At 38.4% G+C, this 20,109-nt stretch overlaps 1 protein-coding gene across 1 annotated transcript; it reads left to right on the forward strand.

The window, feature by feature from the left end:
* Nucleotides 1-1,087: 1,087 nt before the first annotated feature.
* On the forward strand, nt 1,088-19,823 carry LOC145987570 (uncharacterized). Its single transcript, XM_083121918.1, has 6 exons — nt 1,088-1,097; nt 4,675-4,784; nt 10,062-10,199; nt 16,630-16,732; nt 17,957-18,095; nt 19,808-19,823. The coding sequence occupies exons 1-6, from the start codon at nt 1,088-1,090 to the stop codon at nt 19,821-19,823; spliced, it is 516 nt and encodes a 171-aa protein (XP_082978044.1).
* Nucleotides 19,824-20,109: the final 286 nt, after the last annotated feature.

Raw genomic sequence — 20,109 nt, forward strand, 5'->3', positions numbered from 1 at the left:
GTTAGATAATTCTGGATAAGGTATTCATAATAAAAAGAACATGCTTCCTGCATTAAATAGTCCAACTTAGTTAATTTGTTCTCTGTTTGTTAAGCCGCACGAGGTAGATTAAGTATCATTTGCATAAAATATAGATTGTAAATAGTGTTAATTTTTATGTGGAGTAGAATATTTGGAGATTAGTCTATTGTACTATACTTCAAATTGGAACCTGGTACACTCGTATACACATGGCTTTGAATCCGAGATAGGCAAGATATAATAAGCACTTTAGTACAGAATTTTATGCCACTTGCATCGTGGATCATGGAGTTCAGATTATCTATTACTTATAAAACGACACATTGTATGCAAAAAACTAATATTTTTTTTTTAAAAGTAATGTTAAGATACGCAAAGCTTATTTTCATATTTAAACCTGCACAACATTACAAACTGCTCATAAAAAAATAACTGAACGATGACAAATGAAATATTCACCAATTAATAACCTGAAATTACCTGGACGAGATTCATCTCTGTAGTCTTGCGAAAGCAATTTGAAGTACAAGTAGAAAAGAATAAAGTATGAAAGCACAATCGTAAGCCTTACATAGGGCTTCATAGTTTAGTTCAATTGTATCATAACAAATACAATCACTATCTAATAGAATCTTAATTAATATATATGGAATTACATGCACAAAATTAAAAGATATTTTGGCATAACTAAACAAAAATCTAAGTAAATATTATTCCTGTGTTGATAAATATTACGGCATACAGGTTGTTGGAGTATAGATGACGTCATCACGTGGAGTTATTTATGTAGAATGGGAGTAGAACTTTATAGTTTGATGCAATTAATTTCCAACGTATGCATTAAGAAGCATACTCGGAAAGTCTTTATTGGAAAGGAGTCTTTTCACTATTTGTACAAATTTGTTTTAGTCTCTCCAAGCAAATTACGGAACACAAATGTCGCCGACGGGTCCACCTCTAAACATTACAACTTGGTCAAGATTTACTGAATAATGGGATTATCAATTTCACTTCGTTGAAGTGCAATGATGTTTTTATTTCCTGAGATCTGTTCTTATCATTCAATATGATTAAAGGTAAGTCAAGTATAATATTTGGTAACACTTTACTATACCAGAGACGGATTTCTTCAATTTTACAGGAGAAAGTACTTACGCAAATCATTTTCTGTAGCGTTGTTGATGTTCGGGAATGTAATTTTGATCCATTTTAATGCGAATGCATGTGGTTTTCTACGAAAATCTATTTCCGACGCGCTATTGCTGCTGCCGCCATTTGCTTTCTGCACGAGAGCACAATACGCTCTCGTATGTCCGTATATGCTAAATTGAACGAAAGGAGTGCTAATGGAACCTAACCTAACAGGCCTAACCTAACCTAGTAGGCATACCTCGTCCCCGTGATGATTCGTGGGGCTATAGTGAATATTTGGACTAATGTCAATGGTTTTTGGGGCTACCCGTGGATGGTTTTGTGGGAAATAAGGAACAACAGTAAGTACTCGTTAATGTAAGAAATATACATTATTTTCGTTATAAATTGATTATTTCACCAAATAAATGTTCCACAATGCAGAATAGTACGTTAGCAATGTAAAAAATTGCGAAATAAATCATTGATAGGTGTCTCTGGTATAGTAAAGTAGTACCTAATATTTTTTTGAATTTCAGAGAAAAAATTGTTACATACAGATTAAGTATTTTTAAACCGATGTGAAAAAATATATACTGTGTCTTTTCTGCCACTTTGGGTTAACCACGACGGTGAGTATTGATTAGATGAAGCGTACACAAACTAAACAAATGAAAACTCAAATTATAAATCTTTGCTCAAATCAGTGATACGGACAATGTTTGTTTGAAACTAAGAAGGGTATGGAATAGAACATTTCTCATCCCTGGTCTCCTGCGAAAAGTTTTATTTTGCTCTTTTCTTTCAATTGTGCAAAACGAAAGTCCAATATAGAAAAAGAAGGAATGAGAATGAAGCTTGCTTTGCACCATTCCAAGAAGCTAAATGTGGGGGAGGGGACTGTTGTAGAAGTGCCTTACACATTTTCGATTTCAGCATAACGTAGGTGATGTGATCAGCATCAAATTCGTGGAATGTATGTCGGTGCAGGCATGAGTATCGCAACTCAAAGATGATGAGACAGGAGTTTCTGAGATAAATGTCCGGTCACTACCGGGGTGAACGGAATGCAATTGCAAAAAACGAGAGGACAAAATGGGGCGGCAGTGATTGGAAAAGGGTCAGATCGCTTTGAGAAAAGAGCTGGAGGTCTTGAGAGAGAGTGGTTCGAGGCTCTGGGTGCCCGAACAGGGTAAGTTCCATCTTCCCTTGTGCCTGCCATTCTCAATCACGACGGTTAAGGGCATACAAGACATATTTCATTTCGTCATTTAATCTCGTCAGGTTTGTACCTCAACTCAGTCCTTTGGGGGGACATGAGCGAGCGAGTGCCGAGCCATTAGGGCTTCGACACGAATTGCAGAATCTTGGTGCGTGGGATTGCCTCCAGTTTCCTATTATTGAGGGAGTAGGTGAAATTCAACTTATTTGTTGTGGTAGATTGCCAACAAATTCCTCCTGAAAATCTAATCCGAGTGAAAGTCAGTCATGCAACTGATTGGACAGGTGACCAAAATCTACAATTTACCTATACGGTAATTTTACGTATATACAGGGTGACTGGTAATTAGATGTATTCACTGAAAGGGGTTAAAGTAGAGACAATTTGCAATAAATTTGACCATATGATACCCCGTCCGAAAATCAGTAGTTTTCGAGATAATCGAATTTCGATTGTTTTTTAAAAAATGACAATTTTCCACATAAAAAGATGAATTGAGAAAAAACTGATCATTGTATGGAACTTATTTCAGCGTTTTCTGATAGCTAACAAATAAGTGGTTCGTTGAAAAGAAAGTTTTTCCCAAATAAAAATCACATGTAAGTACCGGGTGGGTCTAAACTTACAAGTGATGATAAAAAAATGCACTCTTAGTTTACTTGGCAACGTATTAATAACAAAAATGGTATGACACGAAGCGTACAAATTACTTAAATTACTTCCTTGTGACATCTGCTATCCAACAAGGTACAAATGTTGCTAACATTCACATTTGTGTACAAGAAATAATACTTCATTCATCTTCATGTGAATGGAATCAATGAACATTACAACTAAAGAACATTACACGTCTTGATCAAATTGGGCACCTCCGTTACAAATGCAGGAACGCAGGTTTTTACGGACATTTGGTCTCTTAACTCGTGATGTGATGGTGTCCTTGATGTGTTGACCAGCTGTTAAGATCCTCTCCATGAGCTCTTCTTGCGAGTTTACCGGTGTTTTGTCATGTGGCTCCAAATGTAAAAGTCGCAAGGCTTCAAATCGATCGGGGGATCAAGCTGGGCAGTCATCATGCTGATAAATCATGTCACGTTTTGTAGCTAGAGGCACATCCTCCAACAACATTGCCATCCCGTTCCTCAAGAAATGTTCATAAGTGATGCCTTTTAAGATTTGGGGCAGGAAAGATGGCTCGATTAAATGATTGTTGATTACGCCCATCCATACTTCTGCCTGGGCGTGCGACTGTTGCAGGATGAAAATTACCCAAAGAAATGGATTGGCCGAGGCGGCTCGATTTCCTGGCCGGCTCGATCCCCCGATTTGAAGCCTTGCGACTTTTACATTTGGAGCCACATGACAAAACACCGGTAAACTCGCAAGAAGAGCTCAGGAAGAGGATCTTAACAGCTGGTCAACACATCAAGGACACCATCACATCACGAGTAACGAGACCAAATGTCCGTAAAAACCTGCGTGCCAGCATTCGTAACGGAGGTGCCCAATTTGATCAAGACGTGTAATGTTCTTTAATTGTATTGTTCATTGATTCCTTTCACATGAAGATGAATGAAGTATTATTTCTCGTACACAAATGTGAATGTTAGCAACATTTGTACCTTGTTGGATAGCAGATGTCACAAGGAAGTAATTTAAGTAATTTGTACGCATCGTGTCATACCAATTTTGTTATTAATACGTTGCCAAGTAAACTAAGAGTGCATTTTTTTATCATCACTTGTAATTGGATTGATTTGGTGTTTTAAGTCCACTTTATGCACAGTAAGGCTAATCGGGACTGGACCTACAGTTTAAAGTGGGATCCGAACCACTTGTGCCTCCACCGGGTATCGAACCCGGGACCCCTTGATTACAAGGCGACGACGCTACCACTGCGCCATCGGAGAGGCCCTAATCATCACTTGTAAGTTTAGACCCACCCGTTACTTACATGTGATTGTTATTTGGGAAAAACTTTTTTTTTCCAACGAACCACTTATTTGTTAGCTATCAGAAAACGCTGAAATAAGTTTTTTCAGTTTTTTCTCAATTCATCTTTTTATGTGGAAAATTGTCATTTTTTAAAAAAAACAATTGAAATTCGATTATCTCGAAAACTACTAATTTTCGGACGGGGTATCATATGGTCAAATTTATTGCAAATTGTCTCTACTTTAACACCTTTCAGGGAATACATCTAATTACCAGTCACCCTGTATATATTTTTATAATCAAGATATTAGTTAATATATGATAGTGACAATCCTCCAACCATTTCGCTTGTGCTTATTTTTCAGAATTATTTTTTCTATTTGCTACAGTGATTGGGGTGAAAATCCATAGATATGACAGTTACTGTGATTGGAGTGAATGTGGGAAGAAAACACCAATGTGCTACTTTTCTAAGGTACCTGCACGAATTATTTCAAATTAGATTGTACTACGCTGCTGTTTGTGAAATATAGCTAATCTTTGGTGCTCTGTGGCAATAACATGAAAACTGATTTATTTACTGTCATGTAACCAGAATACTTACACTCTGTCCCATAGGAGTCTGGGTGCAGAGCGAACGAAAACAAGTCTCTGCGCATGACTCGAGATGGCTCGACCAATGCACGCACAAGAAGGGAAGTGAGTGCATGGACGGGAAAACGTGGCTTCTGCATCCAGTCGTTTCTTTTGCACCGTCCACTCGCTTTCTCCTCTTCTCTGCCGCTCTGCGTGGCCTTGCTCCACAGGTTCCTGAGACAGGGTGTAGATCATTAAGAGGTCGCTAGATATCTAGAGTCACTGAAGAGTTCATCCTCGTGAACCAAATTGTATGCCAAAGTAATCAAAGAGAATGTAATTTTATAAATTTTGCAATAGAATCATAGAACCGAAGATAAACAAGTCTTTCAGTATTTTACTAACAAAAGAAATGGAGAAATCCATTACATGAAACTGAATCTTAAGGGGAAGAGGGACAATTTTCCCGAGGTCCTTCTCTCTGAGGCAGCTGGGGAGGAGCATTGTTGCCAACTTAGCTCCCTTGGTGCCAGATCTGGCTCTTTTGTGCACTCGTTTGTCTGTGAACTGCGGCACCAGCCTCCTTTCCCCACTATGATGCCATCACTGACTCCGGCCCGCGTATTTCACATGTGCACATTGAAATAGAGATTGGGGGCGTGGTTTGTGCATGAATGCTCCCTATTGGCTAGCAGACTGTCTCAATGATAATCTATTATATGATAGGAAACTGGCATTTTTTTTCATTGACTAGTGCGAACACTTTTTGTAAACCACAGACTACTATACCCCAGCACAAGCAGAACCATGTGGTCGGGGAAGACACGAACTCGAATAGTAATCAATACTCGGAAAGCGAATAGACTTTCTTTTTGGAAATAATTTTAAAAATTCTTACACAATTCTTACATTTTCCTGTTTTCGTCAGATGCAAGCAAGAAACATTTTGAATTATTACTTAAAAAATCTATCAAACCCTTGTTTAGCGCCAAAACCTTAATTTTGACTGTATAAGCGCGCGCCTATTTGTTTTAAAAAGAGTTGTTACAAACCAGATATAACAACACAAAATGAAAAGAAGGGAGTTTCGATAAAGAAATGAAGATGGCAGCACAGGATGATAGAATGTAAATAAATCGTTGGAGGATAATTATCGATTTACTGAAAGTAAAGCTGTAATAGAAACACGTAGAAAAGATGAAAGCAATGTATTAAAAGTAGATGATAGATGGGAAAGGAAAATATAAGTGGTTTTAAGCTTTCAACAAGTTCAAGACTATAGTCAAATTGTAAGGCACGCCATAGAAATACTCAACAAAATAAAAAAAAGTCACTCCAGCCAACCAGAAACTTCTCAATTACAAACCACGCCCCCAATATCTATTTAAATGTGCACATGTGAAATACGCCTCCGGCCCACATAGACCAACTTTTGCCATGAGTATACATTTAGCACGTGACGTGATATTATTTTATTGGCTGCGTCGCCCCCCCCCCCTCTTACTTTCCGAGCTACATGTATGGCTGAGCTGAAGATGACAATATTGTTATCCGGGAATCCTTAATTTTCGATTTCATACGGCCGTGAGTAGATTATTTAGATGGGTGATTTTGCCGGATCTAGACGGTGAAAACTAAGAATACATTATCATCACTTTAAAGTTGACGGTAATAGCAGCGCCCCCACCGCCTTGACAACTAAAATTTCCCTAGGAGGCACTTTATCCAGCTCTCCTAAATCTGGCTCCTTGAAAGTCAACTTTAGCTCCATTTAAGGTGAAATTTAAATTTAGCTCTTTTATGCGTATCAGATTTGGCAACACTGCTAGGATGGCCGTAGGAGGCAAGAAGAAATACATTACGCTTATTGGAGCATTACTTTATTCGTTCTCTCGGAAATATCAAGCATCCAATGACGTAGAAGTACATGGACGGAAAAAGGACACGTTGAACAATGTCTCATGGCCGCGTGCACCAACGCCGATTATTTCGAAGTTCAGATGAACGAGATCAATTGTAATCCACTCTATACGAACTTGGTTTAAAGATTTGCATTGCACCAACGAAAAACGCCGTTCACAAGATTCCGTTCAACTGATCCGAGATTAATTTATAAGGCTATACTTGATTGGTTGGCTAAAACAAATGACAATCAAGAACCCCACAGAGTAGTGTGATGTGTTAAAGTATCAACGTGTAGGAGAGGAAAGTAATTCGGGTCGCAAATTTATCTGAATTTGAGAAATGTACTGATGAACCTTGTCGACGAGTACAAGGATGTAGTAGGGTGTAAAGAAATAATAATCTTAAAAAAGAACTGACGGCACAAGACAAAAGGATAAGGAGAAAGCATGGAACCTTCTTCTACGGGACTTCAATGCCTTACAAAATGCATTCGCGCGAGAACAGCGTACGCTGAACCTTGCCCGCTCAATAAAGATATTTTATTATTATTATTACTGTATTGTGGTAAGTATTTGAAGTTCTCATTTCTTAATTCTTATATATTTATATTGTCGTGTCGTGTAAATAGCCAGTAACATGTATTTTCGTAAATTTATACAATCATATTTCCAACACCATGTAGCAATATCGTAACATTGCTCTGTTCTAATTTACCTTGCACTTGCACATGTTTTGTGTCTGGGGTAGAAAGTACAGTATTTAGAAACATTTCGACTTTGCACCACAGAACCACAAATTATTATTATTATTTTGGCAGTTTTTAGTTTACTTTACACATTTCTCGATTTATCAGCATTGTACATCCAACATCTCTAGCGTTTGCACGCCCTCGATATCACTTTCCGCTCTTTTTATATTAAAAAACAACTGCCTGCAGTCGAAGCGTCAGTATCGTGAACCAGGATCAGACACCAAAACGGTGGCGAATGGCCGATCAGAAGATAAACTCGTTTTGATGTTCCTAGATCGCGATCAAGTGTTGAACCGTCTTCGTGCAATGGAATTTTCCAGTGATCCTTTCCCGATCCGAGTTTAAAATTTGATCTTCGTTCGTGCACACGGCCATCAGTCATAGGAAAAGTCAAACTCCCATTTGATTAGCCGTAACTAGATGTTGAAGTTGATTCCCCATAAGGAATACATGGGATTCTGTTAATACTTATTCATCATATTTTTCAAACATCGTGTCTAGCTTAATAATCGCTTAAAAAACAGCTTCCAGTTGCAACATGGAGAGATATTCATACTCTCTTGTATAGGGAAAGTTCTGTTAGTAGTAGTTCCCATTCCGACGATACTGAAATAAATGCACAATGGGTTCGAAATTGTCACTCTTCCCCTTAATAAATAATAAACTCTTATTGTTAGTCCTAAGTTTTATGACTGACAGAAATGTAAATAATATACTCAAGATAATACAGTCGTACCAATAAGAGAAAGATAGCGGCCTAAACTAAAGTAGACAGTTATTTGTTACTCTTCTTGCAGTGTCCCCGTGTTGCCATTTGTACAACTACCCTCCTTAGCTTCGCCATCAAGAAACTCGACAACGTTAAATATTAGGCCTCTGCTTCACTGCGTATAGTTTCTCCTTCATAATGATACAAACACTTGACTCTGATTAAACGTGACGACTATGTGTTGAAGAACGCTGTACCTTTTGGCAATGCAAGGGCAGGATTACACGGCAAGCAGCTGATTGCATCACCGACGCTGTCTTCGCTCGCTTAGGGTTGATAATTCGACGGCAGTTCACAGGGGGTTTTCTTCTCTTGGTAGAACAGAATCTATACAAATAGAAGAAAAATGAAGGTATAAAACACAGTGCGTTTTCCCGTCGCTTGTGCCGCCTGTCGCCGGCCCGCTTGGCCAGACGGCAACTCCCGTCAAATCGCGTTTGATATCTCCGCTATGGAAACCGATAGATTCAAAATGACTTCAGGTTCTCAGAATTACAGTTACAATTGCAATGAGGGGTGTAAGGGGTGCTCCTTTCACCTAGTGCACCCACTAGTCAACCTCACTTCCACGTAGTACACCCTGGACTGGAGACTAACGAGGTTCTGGCGACTGGCCCCATGGCCAGTATAATTCTGTGTCGTCCTGTGTTTTGTCCTTATTTGTGCTGAGCGCCCTTTTTAGCCTCAGCTTTTAATCAAGGTAAGGAAATTTTAGTTTTCAGAAACGCTTTTATTTTTGTTATGATAATGGGCTGGACCCCGTATAGTGTGATAGGTGCAAAATAGCCTCATTGCTGACGCACCCAAAAGGTTTTAATTCAAATTCAAACAATTACAATGAAAATAAGCACATACCTTGTCACAAGATATGCTGGAAATGGTGTCCTCCTGCATCCAAACATTTCGGGCATCTTTCCAGAAAATTTCCATTTACACGCAACAGTTCAACTTCTGAAATTGCTTCAGTTTCTCTCCTGATATTCTCCTTCAGTTTTTGTAACGTGTGGGGGTGTGTTGCATATACTTTATTTTGTTGTAATGTGTACGTATGTAACACTATTAAAACTATAGCAAAACACAAATAACACTTGGATCACTAAATACTTAATAAACACTTTTAAAAACAATAGAAAATCACAAGAACACTTGCAACACGTAAACACGTTAAAAATTCAACTGGAATGAAATCGGGAAGTTACTGATATGGAATGGAGTTAAGAAATTCGCAAGTTATGCGCAAAGCCATGTGTTTCAATTGCCCCTCTGGCACAGCGAACTGTTAGGAAACTTTAGTGACCTAGCGTGTCTTGTTACCAAAGCAAGCGAAATTTCCTAAAACGATGCCAGAAATATATGGATGCACGAGGGCAACGTTTCCAACATCCCCACGACAATTAACGTGCTTATTTTGAATGTAATTGTAACTGTAATTCGGAGAACTTGAAGTCATTTCGAAGCCAACGGTTTCCATAGCGGAGATACTATATCACACGCGATTTGGCGGGAGTTGCCTTCGGGACGGGCGCTAAGCGACCGGTGACAGGAGGCACAAGCGACGGAAAAATGCACTGTTTATAAGCTTAATTTATTAATTAAATGAAGACTGTGAAACATTGGGTTGACACAAAATACGTGCCAGGGAAAAAAAAACTATAAAAGTAAGTGTACAAATCACATATTTATTCCTAAGATAGAAACGTTACGACAATCAAACAGCTTTTTTTTTAAATCCAGTACACTTTTGTTTGCAGTACAGAGGACCAAGATGTTACCCCCTGTACAGATTACAGGATCCTAACGGAAGCTTCAGGTTCACTCTTACCTTGTTCTTCCAAGACATGAGAAGAAAATACGCAAGCTTGTGTAACGTTTCAAACATGAATTTTGTGGTGAGTCATTTTGTCATACTAGAGCAAGAGAACTCATTAATATCGTTTATTTTATTAAGTTTTCCTTGCGATGATAAATATCTTTGAACTGTGTTACACATTAATTCCTTTACTGTGTTTAAAAGTTATTAATCCGAAAAATAGTACGGTCGCTGTTTATGCAGGAGTATTTTCTTTAAAGATATTTCTCCTTTAAAAGGAAAATTACATTCACCAGAGACTACGAATGTATTGACGATGTATACAGGGTGTCTCATAAGTAATAGCGCAAACTGACACAGGTAAAGTACACGATAATTGAAGCAAAAAAGTCTCAGTAAACATGGGTCTGCAAACGAGCCGTTTTCGAGATAATCGCGAATGTGTGATTACAAGCCGCACTCACACACGTCTATATATACATATATATATATAGATGTGTGTGAGTATGCGCATGTGAGATGTGGGTGTATGTGTGTGTAGCGTTTAATTATAGCAATATCTTGTATGGTGTTAGTTATGCATTGTTGCAACTCTATTAGTTCAGAGATTATAAAGATGTGTATAGCAGAGAGATCAAATATGTGGGTTGCTACACTTGTTTCTTTTATTTCTAGGACACTTGCGTACGCAGAAAAGGGCTTGAATTTTATAGGAGCGGGATACACAATAACGTATTTTGTAATGACCATTTTGACTTTTCGTTTTACAAGTTATTCAGAGACAACAATGGTAATTGGGGGCCCATTTTTAGGAGGTTTGCATTATTACTTTGATTTTCTCCTGAGTTCTTAAGAGTGGGCTGGAGGTTGGCATGAAAGTAGTTTCCTGGCCCGATGCGATACAGAGACACCTAGCGACATATCAGAGGACTAGGAATTCTTTTCGGCTGTCCTAAGCCTGAGGCCAGAGAACCTTCCTTCCTTCACCACCCCCTCCCCTCCGCGTGACTCCCGCAGCGAGGTTTCCAGGAAAAGGACACCCACCTGTTTCTTTTAATTCTGGTTTCGGAGGGTAAAATTTCTCCACTGGCAAAGCAATTCGCATTTCTCTGCTTGCTGGCTGACTCTTGCATGGAGCGAGACGAGTGGCAGGCTCCAGAGACAGAATGTTCATCACTGAAGTTTTGATTGAATAAATGTGGTTGATTACAGTGGCTACTATAATTATGTTGAATTTTCTTGTTGAGGTTGGAATTTTATCAAATGAGAGTAAAGAAGGCGGTAGAGAATATCAGTTGAAAGAAAGTATTTTTCTTTGAAGGGGGTGTTTTTTTATACAAAATCAATATAATAATAATAATAATAAGGCAAGAATTAGTAACAATTATTATTTCAACTATTAACGAATCGAGTCCCTATTAGAGATGGGCAGGAGCGAAACTACCTGGAATTTAAAAAGGGGAAACGTGGACATGCGTAATAACATATGGAAAAACTGAAAAGGAGAAAGACGGACAAAACAATGTAACAAAATGTACAGTAGTAACAAAGATGTCAGGAAACAATAGTATAATATTGAACATACACTTTGATGAAGTAGTTTTCTTTGTTATGATCTGAATTAAGTCCCTTTGCACAGTTCTCATCGTTGGAGTTCACAGCAGCTTTAATCGGCCAAGATTGATTGATTTTGTTTATTTTACTTCGCCTTTCTGCCACTCTTGGCTAATGATGATATGATGTAATCGATGAAGAGACGCTCACGAAGGACACGTATGCCCAGACCGGATTCGAACCCGGGACCACTGGCGTCGTAGCGAAATGAGATAAATACTCCGCCACGGGGCCGGCTAATCGGCCAAGGGTGGGGACAAACTCTCAGTGATGATGGGAATCCCCTGTGGAAACATATGACCAGTTCCTGCATCACATTAGTTGCTCTCTCCTATTGTGATTTTTCCCAATGTTAATTTATTTATTTATTTATTTATTTATTTATTGAACTCAACAGGTACATACCTAATTACAGAGCCCATATGAAGGATACATAGTCATTACAATTACATATATTTCTGTAATATAGATATAGAAATTATATATATATATATATATATATATATATATATTAAAAATATTTATATATATATACACTTTATCACACAATTTAAATACGAACTTATGTGTTTAAGCTTAGGCCATTGTGTTAATACTGGCTTTACTGAAGTCCCTTAGGTTCATAGAAAAGATGTCAATGGTGTTATTCTTGATTGCTTGCCAAGTGAAATTTCAGTCCAACTAATTATAGTATGATCTTCAAGATCAGCACTATACGTGTTACAAAGTACTCTTAAAAAAATCCCAGTGAATTGGTCAAAATAAAGTGACAGAATTTCGAGGAGAGGCCGAGCCTCTGTGGACCCACACTTGGTTACGCCAATATACGTAAGTAAACCCGTGGTGCTACAGCCCCTGAGGGCCAGAGCCCACCTACCGACTGTAGGCCTCACTTCCAGTCCAACCAGTTATGTGCGGTCAGCACGACGAACCCCTAATCTTTGTTGTACGTTTCCGTGACTCATTCATAGCTTCCCAATCTCCTCACGATGGTGGGTGGCAACCGGCCCTATACACAGGCCGAAATCTCAGGAGAAAAGTTGATACGTTTCCCCTAAGAGACTCGAACCTGCGCGCGTCCCGTAGACGGAGCTCAAACCATGATGCATCGGACCATACAGTCACGATGCAGAACAGCAGGGCCGTAGCCAGAATTTTATTTCGGGGGGAAGGCTCATCCCTTATCAGCAGCTGCCATCTAAGGGCGAAAAAGTGGGGAATAGAACCCCTGAAAATGAATTTCTCAGTATATTACAAGCTTCTTTCAAGATTTCTCCACTGGCAAAATATTCACTGCAAGGGAAGTGGCAACGGCAAACAGTCAGGACCTTCACAAATGAGATTTGGATTGAATAAATGTTGTTGATTACAGTGGCTGCTATAATTATGTGGAATTTCTCTTTGTGCGGTTGAGATTATAAATTGATAGTAAAGAAGGAGGTAGAGATTATCAGTTGAAAGTAACGACGAATCAAGTAAGAATAACTAATTGAAAGTACGCTGTGTAAATGTATAGCATACCAGTGGCAGTGATAACAAGGCAGAGGCATACTAGTCGCCATTTTCTTTTTTCTTTTGTAGGGGGTTTCGTGTTGATACAAAATTTGTATCTAATAGTAATAAGTACAAAAAATAGTAACAGTTATTATTTTAACTACTACGAACAGTGCTGATAATAATTCGAGATGGACGGGAGCGAGACTATTTCGAATTTAAAGGAAAAAGTCTCGGATATGTGGAATGACCTAAAGATAATCAGAAGAGGCGAAAGACAAACCAATGGAACAAAATGTACAACTACAGTAGTAGCAATGATGTAAGGTAACGAATAGGTAAACATTGAACTTACAGTTTATGTATTACCCATCTTAATGTAATTCTCAACCAAGCCAAGAGTCTTGTCTAGTGTTGCCCACGAGACGAGACTTTGGCCTGTCTCGTCTCGTGGAAATGCTGTGAAATGCTGTCTCGTCTCGAAAATATTCGTTTGTCTCGGGACACATGATCAATCTCATCTCGTCTCGAATTTTTAAAAGCCTGTCCCGTCTCGTCCCGTGGGCAACACTAGTCTTGTCCTTCTACATTTTATGTCACTTTTGTTATTGTTATGGAGAATTCAAATTAATAATTTGTCTTTAAATCTCAAGTTAGCAAGTCAGCCAAAATTATGTTTTTATACTAAATTTTAGATTAATTGAAGATTTGCAAAGAAACAGTAGACCTTTTCATGATCCTTCCACTCCAAAAACAAATGTTTTGTAAGAGTCACATCAAGTTTATGTTTGGGAATAGTGAAGTTCTAGGAACCACACACACACACACACACATATGTAAGCAACAACGATAGTAGGCTATTGTAATTTGGAGAGGATATGATTTGTGAGCGGAACAAGCATGGGAATTTAACGAAGTTCCTTTGCGAATCATCAATTATGTGTGTGTGTGTACACGTATTTCCTATCTGCACCGTTGACTCACAAAGTACTACATGTGAGGTAAAACTATCGAAATGTAAAAAGAGGAAGCGCTACCACCCTCCCCGCCTTTTCTACATTTTATTCAAATCGAACACCAGGCACGTATCGAGATATATATTTCGGAGGGGCGTCCTAACGTAATGTCTCAAAATAATAATATTAATAATGTTAAATTAAAATAAGTATAATTATATTAAATTAATTAATATACGTATTTTTATTACATTAATAGATAAGAAGGCGATATAACAACAGTGATACAGTATAACATCACGTATTCATTATCTAGCTTACGTGTAGTTAAGGTCGGCAAAATTTGTAAATAAATAGAAACTGCCCTGGCAAGGAAATTAATGCCAAATAGATAAAGAATATAATATTTGTTGAGTATGAAAAAATGATGTTAGATCCAGTTGACGAAAGTAAAATTCCTGGTAATATTTTGCATGTTATCATAAGTAGTAATAATTCTTGCATAAATCTTCTTTGGTACTGTCATTCAAAGTCGTATTGCTTTCCAATATTTTTGCGGAAATAAACAAATTGCGATTAGACAACAACCTTATTTTCATTACTTAATTGAAGTTATTTTATGATCTCATTAATTTTTGTACTTGGTAAGTCTTTCGGGGGGAGGTTAGGACTCCTGGACCCCCCTGAATACGTCCTTCGCGGTAGGGATCGAGATAAATTTACTGTCACTGGTTCCAATTCACGGTAAATATGCTCTGCTTCTCTACACTCAAACATACACAAACTCATGGCCTTCCTGCTTTCTTGGTTTCTTGCCTGGGAAGGAGGCAATAAATCAAGCTGTGACAGCTACGGGACCTTCTGAGGAGGGGACGGAACCCATCTGTGCAGAGGATTCAAACACCCGCGCGAAATAGCCCTCCCGTCACCCTGGGGCAATTTTCGAACAGAGACATCTAGTGGCCAAGTGGCGAACTATGATGAATGAAATTCGGCTGAAGCGGCCGTATCTTTCGCCGTCGATAATACATGACATTTTTAAACAATCATTTTGGGCCGTGCAAGTGACTTTTGAAAGAAAAGCCCTCCCTAGCTCAGTCATAAAAGGACTGAGCATTACGTTAGTATGCATCATAATGGCCATTTTCGTTGGTGCTACCCACAAATCCTATAACCATTCTGTGCTTATTTACGTATTTCCTTATGGGAAATTGAAAAAAAATAATGGAATTTGTGCACATTTAACGAACTGAAATTGCATAAATGTGTCATGTACTCAAAGTTTCATAAACTAAGTTCACATCCACTGCGTGTTTTCCGGCAAATTTTTGCCCTAAAACGTTATATTCAACAAAATGCAAAAAAGCCCATGTTAAATTTAAGCGCTTTCCACGGCGACCTTCGCCAAACTCCACCTCCCTCTTAACGGCTTTCATGTTAAAAACTTTATTCTGTCTAAATTTCGGGAGGGGCTGTAGCCCCATGAGCTCGCCAGTCTTCTATGGTGACAATTTGCATTGGTTGACTCGTGTTGTGTTTAATGAGCTCAGCGGGACATTCCACGAAATTGGTGGTCCTACTGCATGTACGTAACAAAATGAATTAATCTGAAAATTATTAGTTTTCTTTGTTGCATTATGGCTTAAATGTTTGTGAATGAATATAATTTGTATATTTCATCTGTAGCCTATATGCTTCACAGACAATTGAAGTCAAGCTTCTCTATATTCTTAAAGTGTCACCCCCGGCTAGTTGGCTGCAGGTTTTGACACTCGGTGCAGTGCAGGTGTCACGAAACCGGTGTTCGAGTTAAGATGATTCAACAAATGCCTGTCTGCTGCTTTGAACGGCCATTTGATTAGTTGGCACGCACCACGTGACCATACACCAAACATACACCGGTCCGGAAGGTAGTGCAGACACCAAATACACTACTTGACTCAAAATCAACGAACCAGACGACTTGGTGTTGCACCGTGCAAAGAGAGTCAAAAAGTGCAGCCAACTAGAAGGGGCTATAAATGCTATTCATGTCACACACGTAAAGGTGGATTGCCTCAGTTGTCAAGTTGCATGTGAGTGTACGTAAAGTGAGATGCACAAGCAAATTGTCAATCGCAATTCGATTTGCTTTTTACACTGACACGTTCAAGGATTGAAACGAAACGGCTAACAAGCTACCAACAACTTTTACACCAGCATCCAAAAAATATCATTAATTAAAAAAATAAGGATGCAAGAAAAAGTTTACGAAAATGATCATGGACAATTTACCCAGCAATATTTGTGCATCCAACTGTACGATTCACAAAATGACCGTATTTACCATTAGTGACTCCCATTATGCTTATTCTATTAGTAAAACCTTCTCAAATACTTTCGAAAGTATTTTGTTTTGGGTTTCATATCTTTTGGGCAATATAATAAGTGTCGCTTGTTCTTTAGGAATTTGACTTCGAACTGAACACGATAGCACAGACGATTTCAAACCAGTGTTTCTTACCAGGAGAAGAACATAAACTTGCAGAAATATGCTTAAAAAGAAGAGGTAAATTAGCACAATAACAATTAGCATACTTTTAATGTCTATAACAGGCACGTATAGATTTGTTATGCAAGCGGACGTTTGTGATAGACAGGCGGTAGAAAATAATGCCCGTTTGCTTGAAGCAAGTCCAATTAATGCACAGAAAAGCTAAATGGGACTGGACCTAAACTTTAAAGTGGGATCCGAACTACCATGTGCTTCTACTGTGTGTCGAACCCGGAACGCCTGGAGATGATCTAAGGGGGGGGGGGGATGACTAACACCTTCCATAACTGCTTCTAGGTCAGTAAAATTTCTTGGAATTTGAAATAAACTGGAGGAAAGCTTATTTTCTTACACAGTCAAAGCTCTATATTTCCAGGAAACTCGCAAAACACACCCGAGCACACTACGGGTTCACAATAGATTGATTGGCTTTATTTTACTTCGCTTCTTGTGCCACTTTTGGCTAATTTGCGAAGATGGGGATGAGGGATGATATGATGAACTTGATGAATGGATACTCACAAACATCCAAAACATTCATGTCCAGGCCGGGATTTGAACCCGGGACCCCTGGAGTTTTTACAGTGTATATATAATAATATTGTAGTTGTAGTGTATTTGGTATCTGTGTCACGAGCCGAATAAAATGCTGTGTAATCAAAAACGCCAGAAGTCCCCGGATGACGAAAGGTCGCCGGGGGAGTCTTGATCGAGAGAGCGAAGCGTGAAGTGTGTTGCGAATGACTGTGTTAAATCGGTCCGTTTAAAAGGTTTGGGCGAACCCACTGAGAACAACTTCGATGGACCGATACAGTGATTCAGCCGAGGAACAACGAAGGAAACCAGGTACAGTGGTGACACTTTGGGTTTCTCATTATCAATGTTTAGAGATCTTGCTGGCTCGTGTGTGATCATCCTCCCTCACTTGTGCGGATTCTATTAAATATTTGTAAAGGGCAATGAGGGTAATTTATTCCATTCCTCTTGCAGCCAAGAAGTTTAAGCCGGCGATCATCCTAAAAGTTTTGATTTGATTTATTTTATTTTACTTTGCGTTGTGTGCCTCTTGGCTAATTTGCGAAGATGGGGATGAGTGATGAAATGATGAAATTGATGAATGGACATTCACAAACAACCATGCCCAAGCGGGATTTGAACCCGGGGCCCTTGACTCAATAAGGCGTACAAACATGAGTACAAAGAGATGGAAATTTATGTATACCTTACACCACATTTCAGATGGAATGCCATTTTCAATCATACACAAGACGGTGAATGGCTTAAACGACGATTACAGATTACTGTATGATATGTTCCACCCAATCTACAGTAGGCTGTCTCCTTGCTTGAAGGATGGAAGATACCAGAAAAATCCAAGGTAAGTTTTTAGAAAAATAAAACAACAATACTACTAGACACAACCTCCACATATTTCACGTCAAACGTTGGTATATCAGCCAACATTATTATTGTTTCACAAGCATTATCAATATTTAAAGACAAATTTAATTTTAAAGCAAATTTCATTCTAAACGCACAAAAAAACACGTGAAAATTTGAAGAATAAAATTACAATCGGCATCAAACGTAAAATTGTACTAGTGTTATAATCTTGCTAACAAAATTTCATTTCTAGCTACATCAAAATTTAAATACCAACGAGACCAAGATCTATAAAACACTTGACGATAACCTCTTCTTCACACACTTTTCCGATAATTACGATCATATTGCCAACCTACTTTAGTTATCAATATAGCTGGACTAGAACTTTTACTTTGATATTCTTTCTAAAACCTAGTATAAAAAGTTGTAATTAAATAAATTATCTACGAGTGCATTTAGGACCGAAATTCAAGGTAACGATAATTTTTGTACCAGACTGAGAATCGTAAGGACGAGAGGAACAGGTTTGTAAACTGAATCTTTTTCGGGGAGTGGAATCACAAGAAGCGAAACCGGAAGTGTAAATGAACCTCTTGTTAAATTTGCAACATTTTTGCTTAAGAGTTCAAGATGCACATAAATGCAAAGATGATCTGCAAAATTTCCTGACGTTTACCTGACTTTTCCCTTACAAGCCAAATTCATTGACATTTCTCTGCTTTCCAAGTTTTCTAGTATAGATGCGTAGCAATCCTTAAAGTAGCAAAGACAGAAAGAGAAGAGAAGAAAAGAAAATGTACGAGGGAAGGGAAGACACGAAAAGAGAAGAAATGTATAGGAAAACCAGAACTAAGCAGAAATTCAATTGGGGAAAATAACTTTCTGTAATGTGGCGGCACTATACCTACTTCGAGCACAGTCTAGATTGATTGATTGACTTGCTGTTTAAAGTCCACTTTATGCACAGTAAGGCTAATTGGGACTGGACCTACAGTCTAAAGTGGTATCCGAACCACTATGTGCCTTCACCGGGTTCGAACCTGGAATCCCTTGATTACAAGGCATCGATCACAGTCTAGAGAAATGTATTCACTTCTGTAATGTATTTTCCGTTCACAATCTTAAAATACATTTGAAGGGCCAGGGGGAGAAACGATGAATGTTCATTCGAGACGATTTGCCAGGAAATGAAAAACAAATATTTCTCTTTCATAAATACGTTAATATATGCCAAAATAATAATGCGTTTTTCAGGCACTTCTCACCGTTTCCCAACCAAGGCCGTTCTCATTCTTATAGTACAGCTTTTGAGCTATCAGATGGCGCTGCGATCTCAAAATGGGCGAAAAATCGACATTCATCGTTTTTCCCCCTGGGTCTTCATTTTATAATATCATTTAATCCTATATTTAAGAAAATGATTTGGCGATTTTTTTAGCGTCGAAGAAGACATATTCTACAAGCTGCTATTTGCCACAACGAGAGAAATTGGATGGGGATATTCTCAGTATCGAGTGAACGATAGGAATTACACGAATCTTTTCATTCTCCTTGCACCAGCCCCAACTGCCGAAAAGTGCGGCGATGCGGTGTACCTTGTCGGGCCTCCATGTAGCAGATGCCCCACTGGAAGAAAAAATTGCATTGGAAACATCTGCGGTATGCACTTATATTTATTAATTGATATATTATTGTTTATTTCAGAGCAGCGTCAAAGTAAGAGCACTATTTTCATTAAGATTATGAATGCTACTCTTGTCAAATTGGTTAATGCCTTCTCACAGAACCCAAAACGTGTCAATTGACACATATATTTTGATTTCAATAACACGTTAACGTGCATAAACTGCAAATGATGCACCTTTTAGTGTATCAAAATACACATAGGAATGTATTAAAGGGTATTTTTATCAGATGAAGTTCCATGTGATGCAGTAAAATGCACCAATTTGGAAGATCAGACAAGATCATTTAGAGGATAACAAACTTTCACCTTTAATGCATCA

Source organism: Lepisma saccharinum, chromosome 5 (assembly GCF_977018435.1).
Source record: "Lepisma saccharinum chromosome 5, izLepSacc3.1, whole genome shotgun sequence".
NCBI lineage: Eukaryota > Metazoa > Arthropoda > Insecta > Zygentoma > Lepismatidae > Lepisma > Lepisma saccharinum.

Bases quoted from the DNA above. Each gene is read 5' to 3' on its own strand.
- LOC145987570 (XM_083121918.1), top strand. The intron at 4,785-10,061 runs GTACCTGCACGA...TTTTGTTTGCAG, and splicing joins CAATGTGCTACTTTTCTAAG to TACAGAGGACCAAGATGTTA. The intron at 10,200-16,629 runs GTGAGTCATTTT...CTTGTTCTTTAG, and splicing joins TTTCAAACATGAATTTTGTG to GAATTTGACTTCGAACTGAA.